The sequence below is a fragment of the Astyanax mexicanus genome, unplaced genomic scaffold (assembly GCF_023375975.1).
Source record: "Astyanax mexicanus isolate ESR-SI-001 unplaced genomic scaffold, AstMex3_surface scaffold_35, whole genome shotgun sequence".
NCBI classification, from domain to species: Eukaryota; Metazoa; Chordata; class Actinopteri; order Characiformes; family Acestrorhamphidae; genus Astyanax; species Astyanax mexicanus.
Window position 1 is genome coordinate 1,081,546 of NW_026040045.1, and position 23,317 is coordinate 1,104,862.

At 38.8% G+C, this 23,317-nt stretch overlaps 1 protein-coding gene across 1 annotated transcript in view; it reads right to left on the reverse strand.

Annotated features, from left to right (window-relative positions):
• The window catches only part of LOC111196878 (protein kinase C-binding protein NELL1-like), a 617,736-nt gene that overhangs the window by 163,788 nt on the left and 430,631 nt on the right, over positions 1-23,317 (reverse strand). Inside the window, exon 15 of the mRNA XM_049473230.1 lies at positions 22,807-22,902. Within this exon, the coding sequence (XP_049329187.1) occupies positions 22,807-22,902 (96 nt within the window). The remainder of the gene's footprint in view (positions 1-22,806; positions 22,903-23,317) is intronic.

The following is a 23,317-nucleotide window of genomic DNA, read 5'->3' on the forward strand; positions in this document are numbered from 1 at the left end:
CGAGTGTGTGGTCACTGTGAGAGCGGTGAGGTCGAGACAGAACTGCACTTCCTCCTGCACTGTACAAAATATAACCTTATTAGAAATAATTTCACCCAAAAACTTACAAATACCCACCCAAACCTAAAAACCCTGAGCGAATGTGAATTGGCAAAAATATTTCTTGGTGAAGGAAAAACAGCACCTCTTGCGGCTAAATATGTGGCAACTTGTCACCGCCTGAAGGACAGTGAGTAACTCCCCTAATAAACAACTGCTAATATTATTATACTTGATCATTATAATCACTATAATTTTATTATTTCTTTAATTAATTGATGTTTATGTTTCATCGTTGTTTCACTATAGGTTCGGTTTTGATATTTGTGTGCTTTGGCAACATTGTTTTTTTTTAAACAGTCATGCTAATAAAGCCAATTTGAATTGAAAAAATTGAATTGAGAGATAAAACACAGTGTTTAAAAACTGCAGCAGCACTGCTGTATCTGATCCACTCACTGTACCAGCTCAACACTCACTAACACCTCATACACCACCACCATGCTAATCAGTGCTAATCACTGCTGTATCTGATCCACTCACTGTACCAGCTCAACACTCACTAACACCTCATACACCACCACCATGCTAATCACTGCTGTATCTGATCCACTCACTGTACCACCAGCTCAACACACACTAACACCTCATACACCACCACCATGCTAATCACTGCTAATCACTGCTGTATCTGATCCACTCACTGTACCGGCTCAACACTCACTAACACCTCATACACCACCACCATGCTAATCACTGCTAATCACTGCTGTATCTGATCCACTCACTGTACCAGCTCAACACTCACTAACACCTCATACACCACCACCATGCTAATCACTGCTAATCACTGCTGTATCTGATCCACTCACTGTACCAGCTCAACACTCACTAACACCTCATACACCACCACCATGCTAATCACTGCTGTATCTGATCCACTCACTGTACCACCAGCTCAACACACACTAACACCTCATACACCACCACCATGCTAATCACTGCTAATCACTGCTGTATCTGATCCACTCACTGTACCACCAGCTCAACACACACTAACACCTCATACACCACCACCATGCTAATCACTGCTGCATCTGATCCACTCACTGTACCACCAGCTCAACACACACTAACACCTCATACACCACCACCATGCTAATCAGTGCTAATCACTGCTGTGTCTGATCCACTCACTGTACCAGCTCAACACTCACTAACACCTCATACACCACCACCATGCTAATCACTGCTGTATCTGATCCACTCACTGTACCACCAGCTCAACACACACTAACACCTCATACACCACCACCATGCTAATCACTGCTAATCACTGCTGTATCTGATCCACTCACTGTACCAGCTCAACACATACTAACACCTCATACACCACCACCATGCTAATCACTGCTAATCACTGCTGTATCTGATCCACTCACTGTACCACCAGCTCAACACTCACTAACACCACATACACCACCACCATGCTAATCACTGCTAATCACTGCAGTGCTGAAAATAAACAACACATGATCCAAATAATATTAATAATAAGATCTGCTCTGTGGTGGTTTTCTCTTCTGTGGGGTTCTGAGTATTGAAGAACAGAGTAAAAGGAGGAGAATAATAAAGTATACACAAAAACAGATACAGAACTACAGATTGTAATTTTTAGACAACAATTTCCTGTATGGTCAGTGGAGCTAAAAAATGGACAGTTTGTGTAGATATAAATAGGTGGTCATAATATTGTGACCAGACTGTTCTTCTTTGTCATTCTAATCTCTGTAAGAAGTGTCATTAAAGCGTAACTGTGTGTCTCAGTGAACAGAAAGCCACATTCGAGAGCTCCGAGCCAAAAGGGGGAGTGTGGGGGGGCTCTGAAGGCTCTTCCCTTCAGAAGTGGAGATAAACATTCCCCTCACGCAAGAGCACAAATCAATCAGCTCCACTCAGCAAATTAAGAGTCCCCTCAGCAGCAAGATTAAAGCGATACTTTGGTGAAAGATCAAATTCGGTCAAGCGGTTCAGGCATGTTTGGTGTCTGAAGTTTGACTCTTTAATTTTAAGATGGGGTGCTGAACTGAAATCCTACTAATTAGCATGGTGCTAATACTCCGCAGACTGTGTGAAGGTGTTTAGTGATGTGTAAAAGACGTATATATGTGGTTTTACACAATATGCCACTGAGCTGAACTGAAAACAAGAAAAGGCTGATTTATTTGTTGTTAGCTCCATGACTAATGCCAGGCATGGGCAAGAGGGGTATAAAACCCCAGTATTGGGCTGTGGAGCAGTGGAGCAGTGGAACTATGCTCTCTGGAATAATGGAGCTTCATCCAGTACTTTTAGGATGAGCTGGGGAGAACGAAATTTTAACCCAACAAGTGGCAGATTTCCCTCAGGCCAAAAAGTGAAAAACTGCAAAAATGGAGATGCAAAGAGAGGCACAATAATAAGAATTTCAGGCAGTTTTTTAAGAACCCAGAGAAAGACTTAAGGAACTGCAGTAACTGCGAGACTGAGAGGGCGGAAACGTAAAGCTCTGCTGTGAGAAACTGAGACAGTTTGATGGTTTGATGTTTTCCGATCTCTCTTCAAAGCTGACACTTTGAATCCAAGAACATGACACACGCCTTGCTGTACAACAGTGACAAACACACACACACACACACACACACACACTCACACGCATTTAGCATATAATCAGACCTCCCACGCTGGAATAATAATCAAAGCTGCAGAACTCCAGCACCATCTGCGGTTCCTGTTCTCCAAACACGCTCAGATGAAACAGAGTAAAACGTGAGGATAGAGCTGGATCTGCTGAGACTACAGGCCTCCACTTCACTCAGCTGCTCCTCACACTGCCATATTCACCTCATCTTACCTTCTCTATAGAGGAGGGCTATATTTATTGATTTATTTTTAACATAACATTTTGCAGTATAAACCAAATTGTCCATTGTTTATTAAAAATATGAAAATTGAAGTAGGCCTTATAATATTACTTTCTCATTCATCGTTTTTAAATTCATTTTAAACACTCTAGTTGTGGTCTGTGATCAGTCTTTTGTGAAAAAGAGTGCTCAGGTGTTTCTATTTAGCCCTGCTATACATCACTGAAGTAGAGATTTCTGAAAGAAGACAAGTTTAGGGCTCATGCTCATTCATACATGCAAATATATCACCTCTGATTGGTTAACAGCAATGCAGCAGAGAACGCCTACCTGACACCCCCCACCCAATACAATTTTGTTGGAAGGAGACCTTTAATGCTTACATTATTGTCATGGTTGGACATGTTGTTGCCCCAAAAATCTTTCAAGAAAAAGAGAGAAATTATTTGCATTATTTGATTGCATTTACGCATCTGCTCCAGGTCCCTCATATTTTAAGGGTTTCTTCTATCAACCACAATTTTACTTTCTCTCCACAGGGGTTCGATAGAATTTAGATCTGGACTCATTGCTGTCCATTTCACTTCATTTCACATATCCCTCTCTGTGTGCTTTTTGAAGTATGTCTGGGGTCATTGTCCTGCTGACACTGGGCCCTACATTACGACTCAGAATCCTTTGGAAATCTTCAGATTTCAGGATGGCTTGCACACAGTCAAGGCACCCAGTGCCAGAGGCAATGAAACAACTTTGAACCCCTCTATATTTTAATGCATGCACTGTATTTTTTCTTTGTAGTCCTCATTCTGTTTTCGGTAAACAGTAGAAGGATGTTCTTTACCAAAAAGCCTTTTCCTGGTCTCACTTGTCCAGAGGAAGTTTTTCTAGAAGGAGTTTTGCTTACTTATGTAAAGTTTGCCAAAATACTGTCTAGCTTTTTTTATGTCTGTGTGTCAGCAGTGGGGTCCTCCTGGTTCTCCTGCCATAGTGTTTCATCTCATTCAAATGCTGAAATGCACCCTGAGCCTGCAGGACAGCTTGAATTTCTTTGGAACTTGATTGGGGCTGCTTATCTACCAGCCGGACTGTCTTGCTTTGTAACCTTTTGTCAATTTTTCTCTTCTGTCCACATTCATGGAGGTTAGCTACAGAGCCATGAGTTGTGAACCTATTGCTTATGTTGTTCATTGTGGACAAAGAAGCATCAAGATCTCAGCAGATGGACTTGTAATCTTGAGATGGTTGATATTGTTCCACAATTTTCTTTCTGTTTCTGTTAGTATGGATTACACAGACACACAATGCAGAGATTCAGTAAACTTTCCTTTGGTTTAAGGTGTGATTTCTTATATTACCCACCTGTTAGTCTTTACAGGTGAGTTATTTAGTTATTTACCAACAATTTGGAAAAGGTGCCAATAAATTATATCAAATTTGCCTCTTTCTCAGTTTTTTTGTGTTGTTCCAAACATATATAACAAAACATAATGCAGAGACAGAATACATAGAGAAATGCAGAGAGCAGAGCAGAGAGAGAATGCAGAGAGAGTACCGCACAGAAGGAGAGAATGTAGAGAGAGAGAGAGAGTGCTGGGCAGTTCGGGTGATTCTCCTTTCTTAGCAGTAGCTTAAATTTTGTACAAAATGTTACTATATTTGCTGCTAGATGCTTTTTTGAGAAAATAAAAACTGGCTAAGGGGGTCTGAAAAGTCAATATATTGAACATAAAATCTCTAAATCAACAACACTGTGTAACGGATTGTGAAATCCTTTGGCGGGGCAGACTGAACTGTGTCGGGGTTGGGTGTGTGTTTGTGGCACATGGGCAGCAGAGGATTTTTCATTCAGACTGTGAGCTGTTCTCTGATTGGACTGCAGGTCCAGGTTGGTCAGTAAAGTAGATATCTTTCTCCTGCTCCTCTATATCAGAGTTTCCTCTCTTTTATCTCTCTCTCTCTCTAAATCTACATATCCCCTGTTTCTCTTTCTCCTTCCCTCTCTCTCCCTGTTGTTCTATCTCTCTCATTATATCTAGTTTTGTGTTTACCTCTGACAGTAATATCCTCGTGGGTGCGGCTGTTAATATCTAAATTAGGGCATGGCAGCAACACGTGGCATCTAATTAAAAGGGTGTTGATTAAAAAGTAGAAACAAAATGAGGTTAGCACCTGTGAGAGAGAGAGAGAGAGAGAGAGAGAGAGACAGAGAGAGAGAGAGACAGGAAGACATCTCACATCATCTTCTCACATAATCAAATGTTTTGTAAATCTATAAACAATGTCAAAACTGCAATAACAAAGTTGATTTAACAACATGGTCTTATATTTTTCCTACACTTATTCATAAAAAAATATAAATAAGGCACTCCAGATTGCTGCGAGACTCAACATGCAGTTATGTAAGGCAAGGCAAGGCAAGTTTATTTATATAGCACCTTTCATACACAACGGTCATTCAAAGTGCTTTACAAATTAGAAAATACACAGAGAAAAAAAACAAAAAAAAAAACATGTAAAAGATTAACAGTAAAAATGGAAATAAAAACTAAAATAAGAATAAAGCATGATTGATTAAAACAAAGAGAATTAAATTAAAAACATGTAAAAGAACAACAAGGAATTAATAAGAATAAAGCATGAATAAAACATAATATAAAAGTGGCGTTACAGAATAAAAGTGGGCGGAGCTGCAGTGTTTTAAGCTGAGCTAAAGGCCTGATCAAACATGTAGGTTTTCAGTCTGGATTTAAACATGTTTAGTGTTGGAGCTCTTCTAATGCTCTCTGTTAACTGGTTCCATTTAAGAGCAGCGTAGCAGCTAAACGCTAAACGCTGCCTCTCCGTGTTTAGTTTTTACTTTAGGCAGCTCTAACTGAGCAGTTCCTGATGATCTGAGCGTTCTGCTCGGCTCATACTGCTGGAGCACATCAGATAAATATGCTGGTCCTGCACCATTAACACATTTATACACCAGTAACAGTACCTTAAAGTCTATTCTGTAACATACTGGTATCCAGTGCAGGGATTTAAGGATGGGGGTGATGTGCTCCCTTCTTTTACTCCTAGTCAGAACTCTGGCTGCTGAATTCTGAATCAGCTGAAGCTGTTTGATGGTCTTTTTTGGGAGTCCAGTTAGGAGTCCATTACAGTAATCAATCCTACTAGAAATAAAGGCGTGGATGAGTTTCTCCAGATCTGATTTAGACAGAAAATCTCTGATCTTATTGATGTTCTTGAGGTGATAAAATGCTGATTTGGTGACTGCTTTGACGTGACTGTTAAAAGTGAGATCAGAGTCCATTTGTACACCAAGATTACGCACTAGTTCTTTAGATTTCAGGCTTTTTGAATCCAGATAGGCAGCTAGTCTGTGCCTCTCATTACTATTCCCAAATACAATAATCTCTGTTTTATCTTTATTTAACTGCAGAAAGTTCTGTCCCATCCATTTATTTATCTGCTCAAGGCATTTACACAGTGAGTCAATGGGACCATAGATAGTTGTTTGGGCAGAGGGCCATGTAGATCTGAGTGTCATCTGCATAGCTGTGGTAAGATATCCCATAGTCACGCATGATTTCACCCAGAGGAATCATATATAAATTAAATAAGAGTGGCCCAAGAATTGAACCCTGGGGTACACCACAGGTCACTGGCACAGTCTCAGAAACATTATTTTCCATTTTCACAAAGTATTTCCTTCCTTGAAGGTATGAACTGAACCATTTTAGGACAGTTCCAGAAAGTCCAACCCGGTTCTCAAGTCTATCTATGAGAATGTTGTGGTCAATGGTGTCAAAAGCAGCACTGAGATCCAGCAGTAGTAGAATAGATATTTTTTCCTGAGTCTGTGTTTAAGCGAATGTCATTGATAACCTTAATAAGCGCAGTCTCAGTACTATGATTGGGCCGGAAACCTGACTGAAATTGGTCTAGACAGTTATTTATGGACAGGAAGTGCATAACTTGCTTGAAGACAATTTTTTCAATTATTTTTCCAATGAATGGTAGATTAGAGATTGGTCTGTAATTGTTCAATAAGTTTGTATCTAAATTTTTCTTTTTTAAGAGAGGCTTCACAACGGCTGTTTTTAATGCATTTGGGAAAACACCTGACATGAGTGAGGTATTTACTATTTGAAGAATGTCTGCTGATATTGAGTAAAAAACATTCTTTAAAAACTTGGTTGGTAATGTATCAAGACTGCAGGTGGATTATCTGAGGTGACTCACTGTATCAATTAAAACGTCTTCATTAATAGTGCTAAACTGGCACATGCTGACTATGATGCTTTTGCATGGTTTTGGAGAGCACATGGGCTCCTTGGTGGATAGAGATGTACTGATGGCTTGTCTGATATTGTGGATTTTAGTATTAAAAAATTGAGCAAACTCATTACATCTCTCAGTTGAAACTAGCTCAGAGGTCATATATATAGGTGAGTTAGTTAGTCTGTCAACCACAGTGAAAAGAACTTTGCTATTGTTAATATTATTGTTAATAATGCTGGAGAAGTAGGTTTGTCTACATGTGCACATTATTTTATTGTAATCACGCAGTCTATCTTTAAAAATTTCTTTGTGAATGTGAAGCTTGGTTTTACGCCATCTGCGCTCAGCCTTTCTGCATTCTCTCTTTTGGAGCTGAACTGCAGCATCATTTCTCCATGGAGCTTTCTGCTTGCATGGCATGGTTTTAACTCTAACTGGTGCAATCTCATCTAAAACTCTAGCAGTTTTTGAGTTAAAACTATCCAGCAGAGTATCTACAGAGTCTGATGGTTTGCATGGTGCAGAGCACACTTTGCTCACAAAAAGTTCAGCTGTCATGTCATTTATCTGCCTTTTCTTGTACCTAATCTGTCTGGTTTCACTGTGTTTTGAAGTCCACATTTCAAAGAAGACACAGTAGTGATCTGACAGTGCAACATCCTTAATAGAGGCTGATATGTTGAGACCCTTCGAAATAACCAAATCCAGGGTGTGACCATGACAGTGTGTGCTTCCAGTCACATGCTGAGAGAGTTCAAAAGAGTCAAATACATCATAGAGTTCTCTGGCATAATTATCCTTGGGATTATCAATGTGAATGTTAAAATCACCAGCAATAATAAAATGATCAAATTCAGTAGAAATAAAAGACAGCATATCTGTAAAATCATCAATAAAATCAGCATTGTACCTTGGAGGCCTGTAGACAATTATTAGTAATATTCTTGGTGCCCCTTTTAAAACTGCACCTAAATATTCAAAAGATGTGAAGTCACCAAGTGATAACTGCTTGCATTGGAAAGTATCATCAAACAGCATAGCTACACCTCCACCTTTCTTGCCGGTACGTGAGACATTTAAAAAGTTAAAGTTTGGTGGAGCCGACTCAATTAATACACTTTCAGCACTACAAGAATTTAACCATGTCTCTGTTAGAAACAGAAAATCAAGCCCATAATTTGTAATAAAATCATTAATTAGATAGGACTTGTTTGTAAGAGATCTGATATTTAGTAGAGCTAACTTAATAACCTGTGCATTTTGTTCCAAAGACTGTGGGTTACAATTTATACACTGCAGGTTGGATATATTCACATTATCTGACCTATACTCTCTGTTCTTTCTGCTTCTGATAAGAACTGGAATGGGGGAGATAACTGGCACACAGGGTCCGTACTTGTATTGAAAACATGTACTGCTGACTTCACCATTGTAGCAGCACGGACCCAAAATATATCAGTTTGCTGGATTACTTGTGGCGGCCTCTTCCCTTATGGTGGAGGGAGGTGGGAGGGGCTCCTGCTGGTGAAGAAGTCGAGAGCGGAGCTGTCTGTCCGGTGGTTTAGGAGCTTGTCTCTTCTTTTTGGGTTGTGGGGGGAGGTTGTTTAATACTTCCTCATGTTCATGTTCACTGGGCTTCATTTTGGTCCCCTTTTCTAACTCCTTGATTGGGGAGTGTAGTGGTGGTGAGGATGGGGGTTGCTGGGTCCATGAGGCAGTAGGTGACTGTGGAGGAGAAGTTGTGCTGATTTTCCGCTGTACCTGAGGACTCGCTGACAGAGAAAGCGTCAGTCTTGTCCCTGCAGATACCAGCTTCTCCATGGTTGCTGGGAAGTTCAGGTGGGGTGATGATGGGGTGGAGATGGAGGATGATGATGATGATGAGGTGGAGATGGAGGATGGTGTGGATTGTTCATGCAGTTGCGGTGTTTCCGGCAGCTGATACAGCAGAACATGTCTCCCGTCCGATAACTCCGCAGTCTCTGTGGGGGGAGGATGTTGTGTCTCTGTAGTGCAGACAGTGTCCTTGGGTGTTAAAGCTGACGTGTCTTCACCAGTGGGAACAGAGAAAAAATGAAGTTCTCTGACAGGAATTTGACTCCCCTCTTGTTGGTGTGCAGTCCATCTCTCCTGAAAAACTCTCTCTTCCCAAAAAACAGATTGAAATTGTCAATGAAGTTCAGTCCGTTTGACCTGCAGGTTTTCTGAAGCCAAATGTTTAAAGCCAACAGCCTAGAGAACATATTGCAGCCTCTTGCAGGTAGGGGACCACTGATGAATGTCTGGATGTTGAACTTGCGCAGTGTGGTAAAAAGATCATTAAAGTCCCTTTTTAACACCTCAGACTCCTCTTTCCTTGTATCGTTCTTTCCAACATGAACAATAATCCGTTTCACTGTTCTGTATTCAGCCAGTAGTGTTGGAAGCTTCTCATTCAGTTCAGAAACGGTGATGTTTGGCTCACATCGAACAATGAGTTTCTGATTATTGTTCATGCCATGAACAGAGTCATCCCCCAAAACAAGGGTGTCTGCTGTGGCCCCAGCCTGGAGCCCTGTGGCTCTCCTGGGGTGTTTTGAATGGCTGAATCTTCTGGTTCTTTCTGAATCATACTGGCTGGTATTAGGAAAGTCATTGAGGTCTTGCAGTGGCTCAAATCTATTTTGCAAACTAAGTGACTGGAACTGATTTCCTCTGGCTCTGTGCTCTGATCTCCGAGCAATAGCTTTAGCATTAGCATTAGCCAGATGTGCTATGTTAGCAGGAGTGGAGGATACTACAGAGCTGTATGTGGCATGCCGTTTGGGTTTAGCTCCAATGTGAACCCATTGCTGGTTTTGCCCATATCTTTCAGCTGTACTCACATTAGGGATGTCCACATGATCTGCTGGTCCAGTTCTGTTCGTCTCCACTGCTCGCTGCTCCGTTAAAATCCCTGCCCGTTGTCCACTGGCAGCACTCCCACACTCCGTTGGTCCTCGAACAGCGCAGAAATGCCAGTCCTTAAACTCTGATAACAAGGACCGAAAATTTGTTTCCAAAACAGTCATTCTTTGTAGAAGATTGTAGCAGTTCTGGCAGCACAGGTGCTCTGAACCCACACAAGGAGGCATCTTGTAGATTTCTTCTTAAGTACTCTACAGGAACTTTTCTGATTCCTGTGCCTATGGCTCTACTATAAAATGTCCAAAAGAAACTAGAAAAAAATAAAATAAGAAACAAAATATGGTAGTGCTAGTGCTAATCTAAATAATGAGCTCAGACACTGTAGCTCGAAAATATCAGAAAAGTATGAAAGATAGCAGAGATAGCAGAGCTAAGCAGAGAAGCGTCTGAACGGCACAGAAGCAGGAAGCAGATTTACCTGCCTGAGACATGTAGTCATGTCTCAGGCAGGTATGTAAATGATTACAGGTGCAATTTGATTAGACACTTGGTTTTACCACAAGAGGGCATAATAGTCCCTCCCCCATGCCCATTAAAAGTTTGGGTAGTGTCCCTCTTGGTGAGAGATCACTGAGTCTACGATAAACTTAAAGAAATTTTGAGCATGTGACAGACTGAAAGGGGTTTCATCATTGGACTGAAAGAAGAAGGAAGGTCATTTTGATAAACTTCAGGCCATACAGCTGCCAATCAGCCAGCCTCCGTTTCTATTTCAGCAATGTCCACGCCTCATCTTGTATCCAGGCTAGCGGCACCAACAGGGAACTAGATCCTCCTTTCAATTACAGTACAGTTTTCCCCAATAAACTCATCCTTTTATTTTAATACTGTAATATTTTATACTCAATTCCAGCAACTCCTTCTCAATGCGTTGTCTAATTCGCCATGACTGTATATACGCTGATATGCCCAAAACGACAGTAGTATGTAGTGGGTGCAGATGGATGGGGGACGTTCTATTTCTGAAGTTGGGTGTTTGGGGATTCCTCCATCCACAGTGTGACGTGTGTAGCGAAAACACACTATAAAAGGCTAATTTCACCACCCACTTAATTCATGTTGCTGCGACAGGCGGAGTCTGGTTAGAATTAAGAGAAAAGTCACGCAACTCTTGTCAGAAATCACATCCACATTCAGTGTACACATTTGATACTCGTTCCTGTCCCATGACATATGGCATGTTTGATGTCAATAGGTTGTTGCTACATATTTATGGTTTTTGGAACTCAAAAGGAAACAGAAGAGGATATTACATCAAAAAAAGATGTGCTGCTGAGTTTTGTTGTTTATATTGTTATTGATCATATATTAACATGAAAATAACATATTAAATATATAAAAGGAAAGATCGCAAAGTCAATTTCAATCCTGTATAAGTCTAGAAATATATTAAATTTTAAGGCTCTGAATATAATATATTGTTCACATTTACTATTTTATATATCATACTGTGTGGAAGTGTGGGGTTCTACGAATAAAACAGCAGTAATGATATATAGAGCTATACTGTATGTATTATTAATAAGACTGGTTACCATGAACATAATAATACTCTATGCAATCTCATTTTATGAATTTTTATTATTTGGTTTACTACAAAATAATACGAATAATGTACAGAGAAAAAGTTAGTTTACTCTTTTTCTGCAAAGATTTTACAGATACAAGAGGTAAAAGAGATATGACTTGCGATATGTTTGTAAATTTGTTGTATAAAAAGCTGGAGAGGAGATTAAAATGAGATGTATATCTGTTGTTGGAGTGTAGTTCACTTTCAATTTTCCAAAAGATAAGGGTAAGTGTTTTTTCTATTATTGTTTTTTTTCTACTTTTTTTTATATAGTTATTTATTTTGTATATACTATAAGAATGTTGAAGGGTAGCTTTATTTGTTATGTAGGACAGCCATAATTATAAGCATTTTGCTTATGCCTGCGTCTTTTCAGTCACTAATTTGTCAATAATATGTGTAGTGTTGAAAGTTATTGTATTATGTAATGACTGACTGACTAAATAAAGATTTTTCATCATCATCATAATCATTATCATCATGTCAGGGTAACTCTCAACAAGCACTTTTTTAGGAACACTATAGTCAGAATACCGGCTAAGGCCTCCTACTAAACTCCCACTAAAAACACCCACAATGCATTTGTGCTCCAAACTACCACTGCTGGCCTGGAACTGATCCAGAATCTAAACTAATCTAAACTCAATGATCTGACCCAGATCATCAAATCAAAGTCCAAGAACCAACAGTTCATTTACTGTCTAACAGGAATTCCAGACCTTCACAGTCAGCACTTCACACTTCTCATAACTTCCTGTTTTGGCTCATTGGTCCACATGTATATAACCTTCCTCATGTCTATAAATCTGTAATCCTGCGACCCAGATGACCTTCTGCTGTCCGTGGTCGAGTGTGAGGGCAGCGATCTGTCACCATTACGGCTCATTCTAATGACTGAGTCAGAATCACAGCCGGCAGAGTACGATCTTTCTCTCAGGATATAGATTTCTCCTCTGGGTCTGTGATGATGATGATGATATATGAGAGTGAAGTTGTAGAGGGATATTACTGTAAATAAGAGGAGAGGAATAAGTAGTGAAGAGTCCGACCTGCACGAACGTCTACGGCAGGCCGTCCTTCACACTCCAATGTCAGACATATTACTCCCCTCCTCAGCAAATTACTCAAATAATTCTGTTCACATTTACTCTCCGCAGACAGAGTTTAATATACGAGACTGAGGAGAGACGTTTAAGCCGTTTGCAGAAAATATATCTGACATGAAACACCACTTTCACATTCTGCTGAATTATTCCTCACTCACAGTTTGGATAAAACAGGAGAAATAACTGAATAAAAGTTCAGATTATAAACTTTTACTTTATTCCACATCAGTGTCTGCAAATAAAAGAGGAATCATTTCATTACTCAATTTATCGTGTTTGTCCCACTATAAGGTGCACCTAAAATCGTCAGTGCACCTTATAATCTGGTGCATTTTATGTATTAATTTTACCAGTCAGGTTGTAAAGAGCAGTAAAGCCACTACAATAAAGTACAGCGTTATATAGGAGTTTCAGTTCTCTAGTACCAAGGCTGAAGCATTATTAGCATTAGCCGCTAACTACGCTAAGCGCTAGCTCTTTGGCCATTTAGAGGTGAGTATTGGCAGTCTGTAGCCTGCTGCTAACCCTGACTAGCATTGCTGACGCAGCATTAGCCAGCAACCATGCTAAGCGCTAGCTCTTTTGCTGTTCAGAAGTGAGTATATCAGACTGTAGCCTGCATGTTTACTGTGCTAAAATAAGCTATGTAGGACGAACCGCTAGCTAATATTACATGGCTTACCGGAACACTCAGGGTTCCTCAGTGTATTGCTGTTGGGCAGTGCTAGTAGTTAATGCTATTGCTAATGCTGTTGCACCCAGCCTTCATGGAAATCTGAAAATCTAAGCTTACTGTACATAAACAAAAGCACTTCATTCACCCAATAAACAGTTTTCAGGAGAGAAATCTGTGTAGATTAACATCCAGTGCTCATTTAACTCATTTACTTAACCTAGCTTAGCTTTACACGAGACCTGCTGAAATTCGAAGGAAAAGATGGCGACACCCCTGTTCCTTACTAGAGTCACATAATGCGCCTTATAATCCTTATGTATGAAAATAGACCAGAAAGTAGGCATATTCTTGTTTTGGTGGCACAATAGAATTATATATTAATTTATGTTTTGTTTTTAGTATGTATCTACTATACAGGACCAATTTTAATGTTCTATACAGGACCATAGGTTGGTGTAGTGTAGTGGATAACACCACACTTTCTCGTGGAGATAGACTAGGATTAATTTCTTTTCAGTCCCTGGTCAACACTCCTGAATCTACGTTCTTACTAAACCACACATACTGCTGAATAATTATAAGAGTTATAATGTAAGTAAAACACTGATTTATTTGATTTATTACTTTTATTAATAGAACAATAATTTTAGCAGCACAAATGAACAGCACTAAGAGCTGATTTCACCCAGAGAACCACAGCGTATTATATGTGTTACAAAAGCTTCTGTACCCAGCTAAATAACCAGCACAGCTCTCCAGCCTCATGATTCATTAAAAACCTCCAATTTAGGATGTGTAATGTCTGACAGCAGTGACTGTAAGCCCTAACGTTTCACAGCCTCAGCTGTGTGATTGCAGTGTTCTTCACAGCATTATTAGCGCCACATATGTTGCTTTTGTGCGCTGACTGTTAAACTGGCTGCAAAAAAGCCATAACAATTCATCCAACACAAAGCTCAGAACAGAGCTCTTAATTTCCCTGCACTGAGAAGTTAAACTGCAGAGGAAAGAAAGCAGCTGATGCCTTTTCCAGCTACTGATGAACCTGACAGCTCTTTTCAGAGTCATCTCTTTTAACTCACAAACAGCTGTTCATTAAGGAGCACTAGCAGTATAATACATCATATACTTAGCTTAGTTAGCTAATAGCTTAGCAATATGATTTAGATTTGTATTAACAGAGCTTCTAATTAATGCACACCACAAATGTGTTGCAAATATATAATATAATTATAATATAATATACAATTTTTTGTCCCATTTAGTCAGTGAAGTAAAGAATCCAGATCCTAGCCATGCAATCTATACCATCAATAAACATACACAACATAAAAGTAATTTTATTGTTTGCATTTCATAAAAAAATTGAAGTATTATTTACTTTGAGCCAGAATTACAATCACAGTGTATATACAGTTTCTCTCAGTGTTTTGAACCATTTAAACCAACTTTTTGATTGTTTAATTCATATATATATATATATAAGTACTATTTTCAGTGAAGTCAGCTGTAGGCATTAGTCGAGGTGTTTCTGAAGTATAAAATAAAAGCGATGTGTAAAAGATTTGTCTTATTTTTTGAGCTTATGCGTCACACAGTGATGATGTTTTTATAATGAATGTAGAACCTGAGAGTGTGTGTGTGTGTGTGTGTGTGTGCAGTACCGAAGGCTCACAGACTGTGTAGATGAAACTCATTACTGAGACGATGTTTTCATTTGCAGCGAACAAGAAAAGCTGCGTTATTTTGGTGAGATGTTGAAGCAGCTCGCTCTTTGTCTCTGCTCTCTCGCTGGGAAGTAATCACGTATGTACACTCCTCTACATCTGAGACGACACAGCCGCTCTGTCATTATACAGAATTATGATGAAAATTAATGGTAGGTGGGCTGCTGGGACTACAAAAACTGTGTCTGCAGAAACGGCAGCATCTGTCACAAATGGAGACAAATTGAACACAAAGAAAGAACCCTGGTAACACAGCTCACAGCGGGAGCTACAGCACTGTTTAACATCCAAGAGTCCACATTCTCACAGTCTGCTTACGGATAAATCTATAATCTGCTCCTCACTGCGTTCTGATCAACGGTAATGTGACTCTGAAATCATGATGTTTAGGCTTAAACCATCAGATCTTTAACCCATCAACTTCACAAAGGGACTGTTCACTTCCTGATTAATATATGCCACTGTTAATACTGAATGCTTCTTAATTCATACGTCGTCCTAATGTTTCGTTAATATAACATTTACGAACCCCTTTATGAACTCCCTCTGCACTCAGCTCTTTACAGTCTCACTGCACCCATCAAGACCTTTCTCACCTTAATTAATCAATTATCTAATTGTCTATATTTGCACATCTGTAAATTCATAGTTTATTCATTACTGATACTGTAAGTTGTGTGTAATTCTATATTCCTATTTGTATTTATTGTGTTTCTCTTGTTGGGGAGCTGGAACTCACACTGTACACCTGTGTTTCTGTCATGTGATGATAAAACAATGTGATTTGATCTGATTTGTATTTATGGTTGATCGGTTTACATATAAATGATTGGACAGGAATTAGTAAAGGAGTTAAAGAGTATTTAGAATTTAAATAAAATGTCTTTCCTCCTTAAACAGTGCTGTAGCTTTGTATCTCTGTATTTAATCCGACTCCATTTGACAACTAATACTGGTGCTTACCGGCCAGTGTTCAACAATTTACTTAATTAACTAAATAGTATTATTTATAAACATATTATTTATTGATATTATTTAATAATCCAGAAATATACCATATTTTAAGGACTATAAGGTGCACCATATTATAAGGTGCACTATCAACAAACATCCATTTTCTTCTCTATTTTCATACATAAGGTGTACTGGATAATAAGGCACATTTTAAGTGATGATAGTAAGGAACAAGGGTGTTAATCTGCACAGATTTCTCTCCTGAAAACAGTTTATTTGGGTGAGTAAAGTGCTTCCATTTATTTAGAGTAAGATTAGATTTCAAATATTTTTAACAGCTTAGCAGCTTAACAGCCGTTAGCAGCGGTTAGCGCTAGCATATGCTACCCGACAGCGCTACACTGAGGAACCCTGAGTATTGTGGTAAGCCAGGGTGCTGTTAGCTAGCAGTTCGTCCTGTGTAGCTTGTTTTAACACGCCAAACACGCAGACTACAGTCTGATATACTTACCTTTGAACAGGCAAAAGAGCTAGCGCTGCAGTTAGCGGCTAATACTAATGCTGCTCAGTGCTGGAGAACTAAACTCCTGTATAACGCTTTACTGGCTTTACTGCTCCTTACAACCTAACTGATACAATTTATACATAATGCACACCAGATATTAAGGCACTGTTGATTTTTGGGAAAATTAAAAGATTTTAAGTGTGCCTTAAAATGTGAAAAATATGGTATTTAAAGCTAATGTTAATTAAAAACTCACCTTTTACTTAATTAATTGGAAACTGTAAACGGATATTATATTTGTCCAGAATACAGATAAGAACTATCAAATATATAAAAAAAGACCAAAAAAAATCAAACTTTAATGTTTAGGAGCATGCAATAATATTACAGATTATTGTAAGTATGTAATTATATACACATATCTAGGTTATTATTGTGTAGAGTACTTTGCAAACAATTTAGGATCCTAATCACAATACTAAAAAAATGTATTTATAAAAATAAAAAAACTTTTTGTATGTATGTTATATGGTATTTATGGAATTCTGTAAAAAAAAAAGTGTTTTTCCTCCACATTAATCTCCTGATCTAAACCTGATGAACTGAGATTAAGGTGATTTGAGGTGATTTAATTGGGATGAGCTGGAGCTTCACAGCGTGAAGGAAAAGCGGCAGCTATTGTTCAGCACCTCCAGGAACTCCTTCCTTCAAGACACTGAGAAAACTATTCCAGGTGACTCTCCCTCATGAAGACACTGAGATTAAAATCTCACCAAGAGTCTGCAGATCTGAACTCAAAGAGAAACTGCTTAGAAAAACACTTTTTGTTTATTAAAAAAAATCATGTGTATCTGTATAGCATTAATGTCTTTAAACTAAAATGCATAATATAAGAAGTCACACATAAAGAAACATATTGGATGAGAAGAGGTGTGTCCAAACTTTTGACTGGCCTTAAATCTACTGGGTCCTACATGTTTCTCCTGAAGCTGTATCAGCTAGTAGTTTAAACTGTGGCCTGAAGCTGAGCTTCTTCAGCTCCTCTCTGTAGATGAAACCTTTCTGAGGGTCAGAGAAATCCTTTCACAGTAATTCTGTAAGTAACTGTTGAGAGATGCTTCTGCCTGGAGCAGCGTCTTCTCTATATTCTCAGTGAAATGTGCAGAGAGTTACATTTAAGTAACCTTTTCAACACAAGCATCGCTTCTGCTGACTGTTCAGAAAGACCCCGCCATTCTGACCACCGGCTGAAAGCAGGCAACCCTTAAAACTCCAGTTCTTACTGTTATTTTCCCATACAAACACCTGCCTAATACTGTGCCACCAAATCAGCTCTCACCTGTTTGTTGCACTTTACGTTGTCTACAGTGGCTTGCAAAACTATTCACACCCCTTGAACTTTTCCATATTTTGTCATGTTACTTCCACAAACAAATATATTTCAGTGGAATTTAATGTGAACGACCAACACAAAGCGGTATACAATTCTGAAGTGAAAAGAAAATGATGCATGATTCTAAACATTTTTTACAAATTACAAACTGAAAAGTGCAGTGTGCAAAAGTATTCCACCCCTTTTTTCAGAGTGAACCAATTGCATTCAGAAGTTGTCTGATGACTGCTAATGACTAAGAGTCCACCTGTGTGTAATCTAATCTCAGTACAAACTCAGCTGCTCCGTGACTGCCTCAGAGTTTGGGTAAGATAATATTGAGGAGTAAAAACAGCATCATGGTGTCTAAAAAACACACCAGACAGGTCAGGAATAAAGTTGTGGAGAAGTTTAAAGCAGGCTTAGGCTGTAAAAAAATCCTCCCAAGCTTTGAACTGTTAAGAAACAGTAAATATTAATATTAAAGGTATTTTTCAGCTGATCAGACAAAATGACATTTAATCCAAAAACCTGATTATGATTAAGAGAATGAAGTGTCATGTGAGTGATCTTGTTTGGGCTGACTCAAGTGTCTGAAACTAGTGAGTTGTTTCTGGATATTTGACCTGAACTGTGTATGTGGGTGAGTGTGCAAAGGACACCTCAAAACTGAATGTCCAGTATGTAGCATGTAATGCAGAAGTCAGCGCCTAAGCAGCAGAGATGAGGCCGGAGGACACATAGAAAACAGTAGTAATCAATAAATGATTTAACTTAATCAGTTAGAAACAGTTGCTGAGGAACCGCTTAACTGACCTTTGCACAGGATGTATGGGTGGGATTTTGGGGATATAAGGTCTTGCAAATGTAATGATCATTGAACTTCTTCTACTGAAACTCTGTCTGAGTGGAAGGGGTTCCCAGAGCTCTGTTGTAATAAATTGCTAATTTGCTGAAGATCTAAGTATCCTGTCTCTCTATCAACTCTACTTCGGGCTTCCATCAAAAGAATCAAGGGGAACGCACTGGAGCAGTTGAGGGTAGTGCTGATTTTCCCAACAGAACATCTCACAGAGCACTGTTCAATCCATTATCCGAAAATAAAAAGAGTCTGACACAACCGTAAACCTACCAAGACAAGGCCTAATCCACCTAAACTTACAGTCCGAACACGGAGAGCACTGATCAGAGATGCAGCCAAGAGGCCCATAGTGACTCTGGACGAAATGCAGAGATCCACAGTTCAGGTGGGGGAATCTGTCCACAGGACAACTATTAGTTGTGCACTACACAAATGTGGTCTTTATGGAAGAGCGGCAAGAAGAAAGACATTGTTAAAAGAAAACCATACACACTAAGAAAAGTAAGTACAGATTCGTACTTAAAAGAGTATAAAGCTTGTCGCTGGGGCTGTACAAAAATTTAACCTTTCAGTGAAAGTCCTTTTTTGTACCCATGTTTTTTGTACCAGTAAAGATTATAAAGATTATAAACATTACCATCAACTGAATATGTGTCAAAAACTTAATGATCCAAAATTGTCTGGCTTTTCAAATGTGCAATTAAAAAAAAATATATATATATATATATATATATATATATATATATATATATATAGTTTATAAGTACAGTGGTACAGAATACTGAATGTACCTTTTGTCTGGTTAAAAGGTACAAATTTGTACTTATTGCTGTTGGGAATGACTTTGTACTTCAGAGGGAACAAATCTGACCCTGTAAAGACCAATATTGTACCTTTGAGGGTACAATTATGAAGAGTGTACCTTTGAGTACAAAAAAGTACTCATGTCGTACCTCTGTTTTTTAGAGTGTAAAAGGTCATGATTCTGTGACCAGTTCACCAGTGGTCCTTCTTTGGTGCACTTTTAGTTGGAACTGACTACTGCATCCTCAGATGTGTTCTGACCCAGTTATCTAGTCTTAACAATTTGTTTATTTGATTAAAAATAATTCAGAATCTATTATAAGGAGTGTACATCATTTAAACTAAATAATCAGTGAGTATATTCAGCTCATCAGTGCAGATCATCGCAGATTGTCTGCAATCAGATCAACAAGTTTATATTTGGGTAATCAGATAATGTGAAACCTTTTGAGTGCATGAAAAAGCACTCAGTTTTACCAGTGTCAGTGTAATCTTATGTAATGTTGGTCAGTGTATGAGGGCATCCTCAGATGCTCACAATATAATGCAGTTTATAGTTCAACTCTACACCAAATGATCTTACAGTTATTATACAATTGTGATCCTACAGTAAGTAATGGTTTGGAGGGTAAGAGTTGTGACAGGATCATATCCTAGCCGCCGTGCTGTAGAGTAGGGGTGTGCCATATCATAACATACAGAATAATACTGACAACTTTTTTGAATGTGGTGAACGATATTATACCCTAAAATATTGTGTCATATTACCCACCCCTAATAACCACATCAGGGTACTACTTTTTACTGTTTTCTACAAAATAATTTCCCCATTATATACACTGTAAGCCCAGATAAGTTGAATTTAATAAAAAGAAATTGAGGAAACCGGTTGCCTTAAAAAAGTTAAGTAATGGATAATGAAAACTTAAGTTAGCATAAATTAAAACATCAAGTTATTACAACTAGGGGAAGATGATTTAACTTTTTTTATTTATGTTATACTGTAAGACTGGATAACTTTTTTAAGGCAGCCGGTTTGCTCAATTTTTTTAAGTAATGTGGAATGGGGAATGAAAACTTGAGTTAGCATAAATTAAAACATCAAGTTATTACAACTAAAAGAGAACTTGATTTATTTGTAAGGTAGCCCAGGGGGAATCACTACACACTGATGGTGAGTCAGAAACTGTTGGACACACCCGGTATGCAAATATATTGTGACAGAAGTCAATGGCAACAGATTTAACTCAGTTATTTATTATAAGTTGGAAATAGATCTCAAGATCAAAGATCTCAGTTTGAATGTATATGTGCCCACAAATGTTAGTTGAGTAATATTTAGAAATATCCAATTATATGTAAAACAGACTTAAATCAATTGAGTTCAAACAACGTCTGGGTTTACAGCGTACAGTATCTACTAGAGACAGATTAAATCTGTCTAATATCATTTACTTTACTTTAATCCTGGATATATGGAGATATTGCATTATTAGCATCATGGCATTCTGGATCATTGACTTCTGTTACAAATCTGATAAAATTCTTGTATTTTTTAATACCTCAGTTATGGGTGTGCCATATCATAGCGTATGCAATAATAACATTTCTTTTTTGTTGCAGTAGAGTATTCCTGAAATATTTTTTTTTTTAATTCAGTGTTTTTATCATATCATCAAGAATATAATTTTCATTAAAAAATATATTCATACACAGCATAGCGAAAGTTGATCACAGGCAGCTGCAGTACTAGGTTTAATAATCCTGTTCTGATCGCAGGAAGGCAATTCCAAACTCAAAAAGACACACACTAATCTTCTGCTGGATGTGTGTGATTACAGAGAGAGCACCAGAGGGTGAGTCCGGTGGTCAATCAGAGGGAACCAGCAATGATCCGTGAACTGTCCACATACTGATGTAAAGGGTGGAGCAGGTATGATGGAGGCAGTTCTGCTGTAACTACACTGGGGCTGCTGGATAAGTTACATACATAAAAAAAAAGGAATATTTCTACTGTGATGTAAGTTTTCATAATAAATACTTAAAAAAAAGCAAGACAAACTGCACTGCCCACATGCAGCAACAGAGGGAGCTCTTCAGTCTGCAGACTGGGCTCACGTCAAATAACGAGACTGGACATAACAGGAGGTAGAGTAAGGTAAAGGTCCACAGTCAAATTAAGTATTTAACTACTTAATTTATCGCATTTTAATATTTATATCGCAGTTTCCAACAGCGTTATCTCTCTCACTTATTCTCATGCACCTCTAAATTACAGTGAATCAGATACAGCAGTGCTGCTGGAGTTTTTAAACACTGTGTTTAATCACTCACTGTCCTCCACTCTTTTACACTATTACTCCTACCTACAGCTGCTCCACCTTGTAGAAAAGTGCACTTGTGGGCGGAGCTTGGCCAATTGCACAGTAAACTATAATCTATAATCTGCTGACTTCAACACAATACACCTGCTATAATCCATTTCTGCTATATATTAAACACTGTATAATGCAGAGTTTCAGCAGCACATTGTGGTGCTCTGACACTGGAGGTGTGTGATGGACAGTTGAGTAAAAAGTGAGGTGGAGGACAGCAAATCAAGGGGATGGCAGGTAGGACTGGGTGTGGAGATGGAAAAGACAGTGAAGGCTGGACAGACAGGTGGAGAGGGTAAAGGTGAAGTCAGGAACAAAGAGACGAGTATCAGGAGCGAAGCACTGAAGAAGATCAGGCTTGAAAGTTACACAGAAAGTTAAAGATAACGTTGAGGAAAGCAGATGTACACTGTCCATCAAAAGTTTCAAACCAGCTGCAGTTCCAAACTATTTACAGCCGAGCGTTTTAACACTTCAAAACGTTTCTGATAAAGTGGCCATATGGGAAAAAAAAACTGAGTGAGACCAGTCTGTGTGCAAAGATCAATAAGAGAATAGAACTGGTCTCCAGGTGGAGGATGGAGACAGACAGGTGCTATAAGCAGGCGTAAGGCTGAGTAATGCAGAGAGACAGGTGAGAACATGTGGATGAAGGCGGGTGAAGAGGCCTGAGGCGGAGTTCTCTCACAGCTTACCTGTCTCACAGAGACGTCCTGTAAAGCCTGATGGACACACACAGGTGTTGGGGGATACACACGTCCCCCCACTGCGACAGCCCTCCTCACAGAACGCTGCGAAATAAAAACACACACAACTCAGTCCAGGGGTACACCACATCAGTGATACTGTAGTGTTCAGTGCTTCTTTAGTGTTCAGCGTTTCTGTGGTGTTTAGTGTTTCTGTAGTGTTCAGTGTTTCTGTGGTGTTTAGTGTTTCTGTGGTGTTTAGTGTTTCTGTAGTGTTCAGTGTTTCTGTGGTATTTAGTGGGTATTTTGTGGTTCAGTGTTTCTGTGGTGTTCAGTGTTTCTGTGGTGTTCAGTGTTTCTGTAGTATTCAGTGTTTCTGTGGTGTTTAGTGTTTCTGTGGTATTCAGTGTTTCTGTAGTATTCAGTGTTTCTGTGGTGTTTAGTGTTTCTGTGGTATTCAGTGTTTCTGTGGTATTCAGTGTTTCTGTGGTGTTTAGTGTTTCTGTAGTATTCAGTGTTT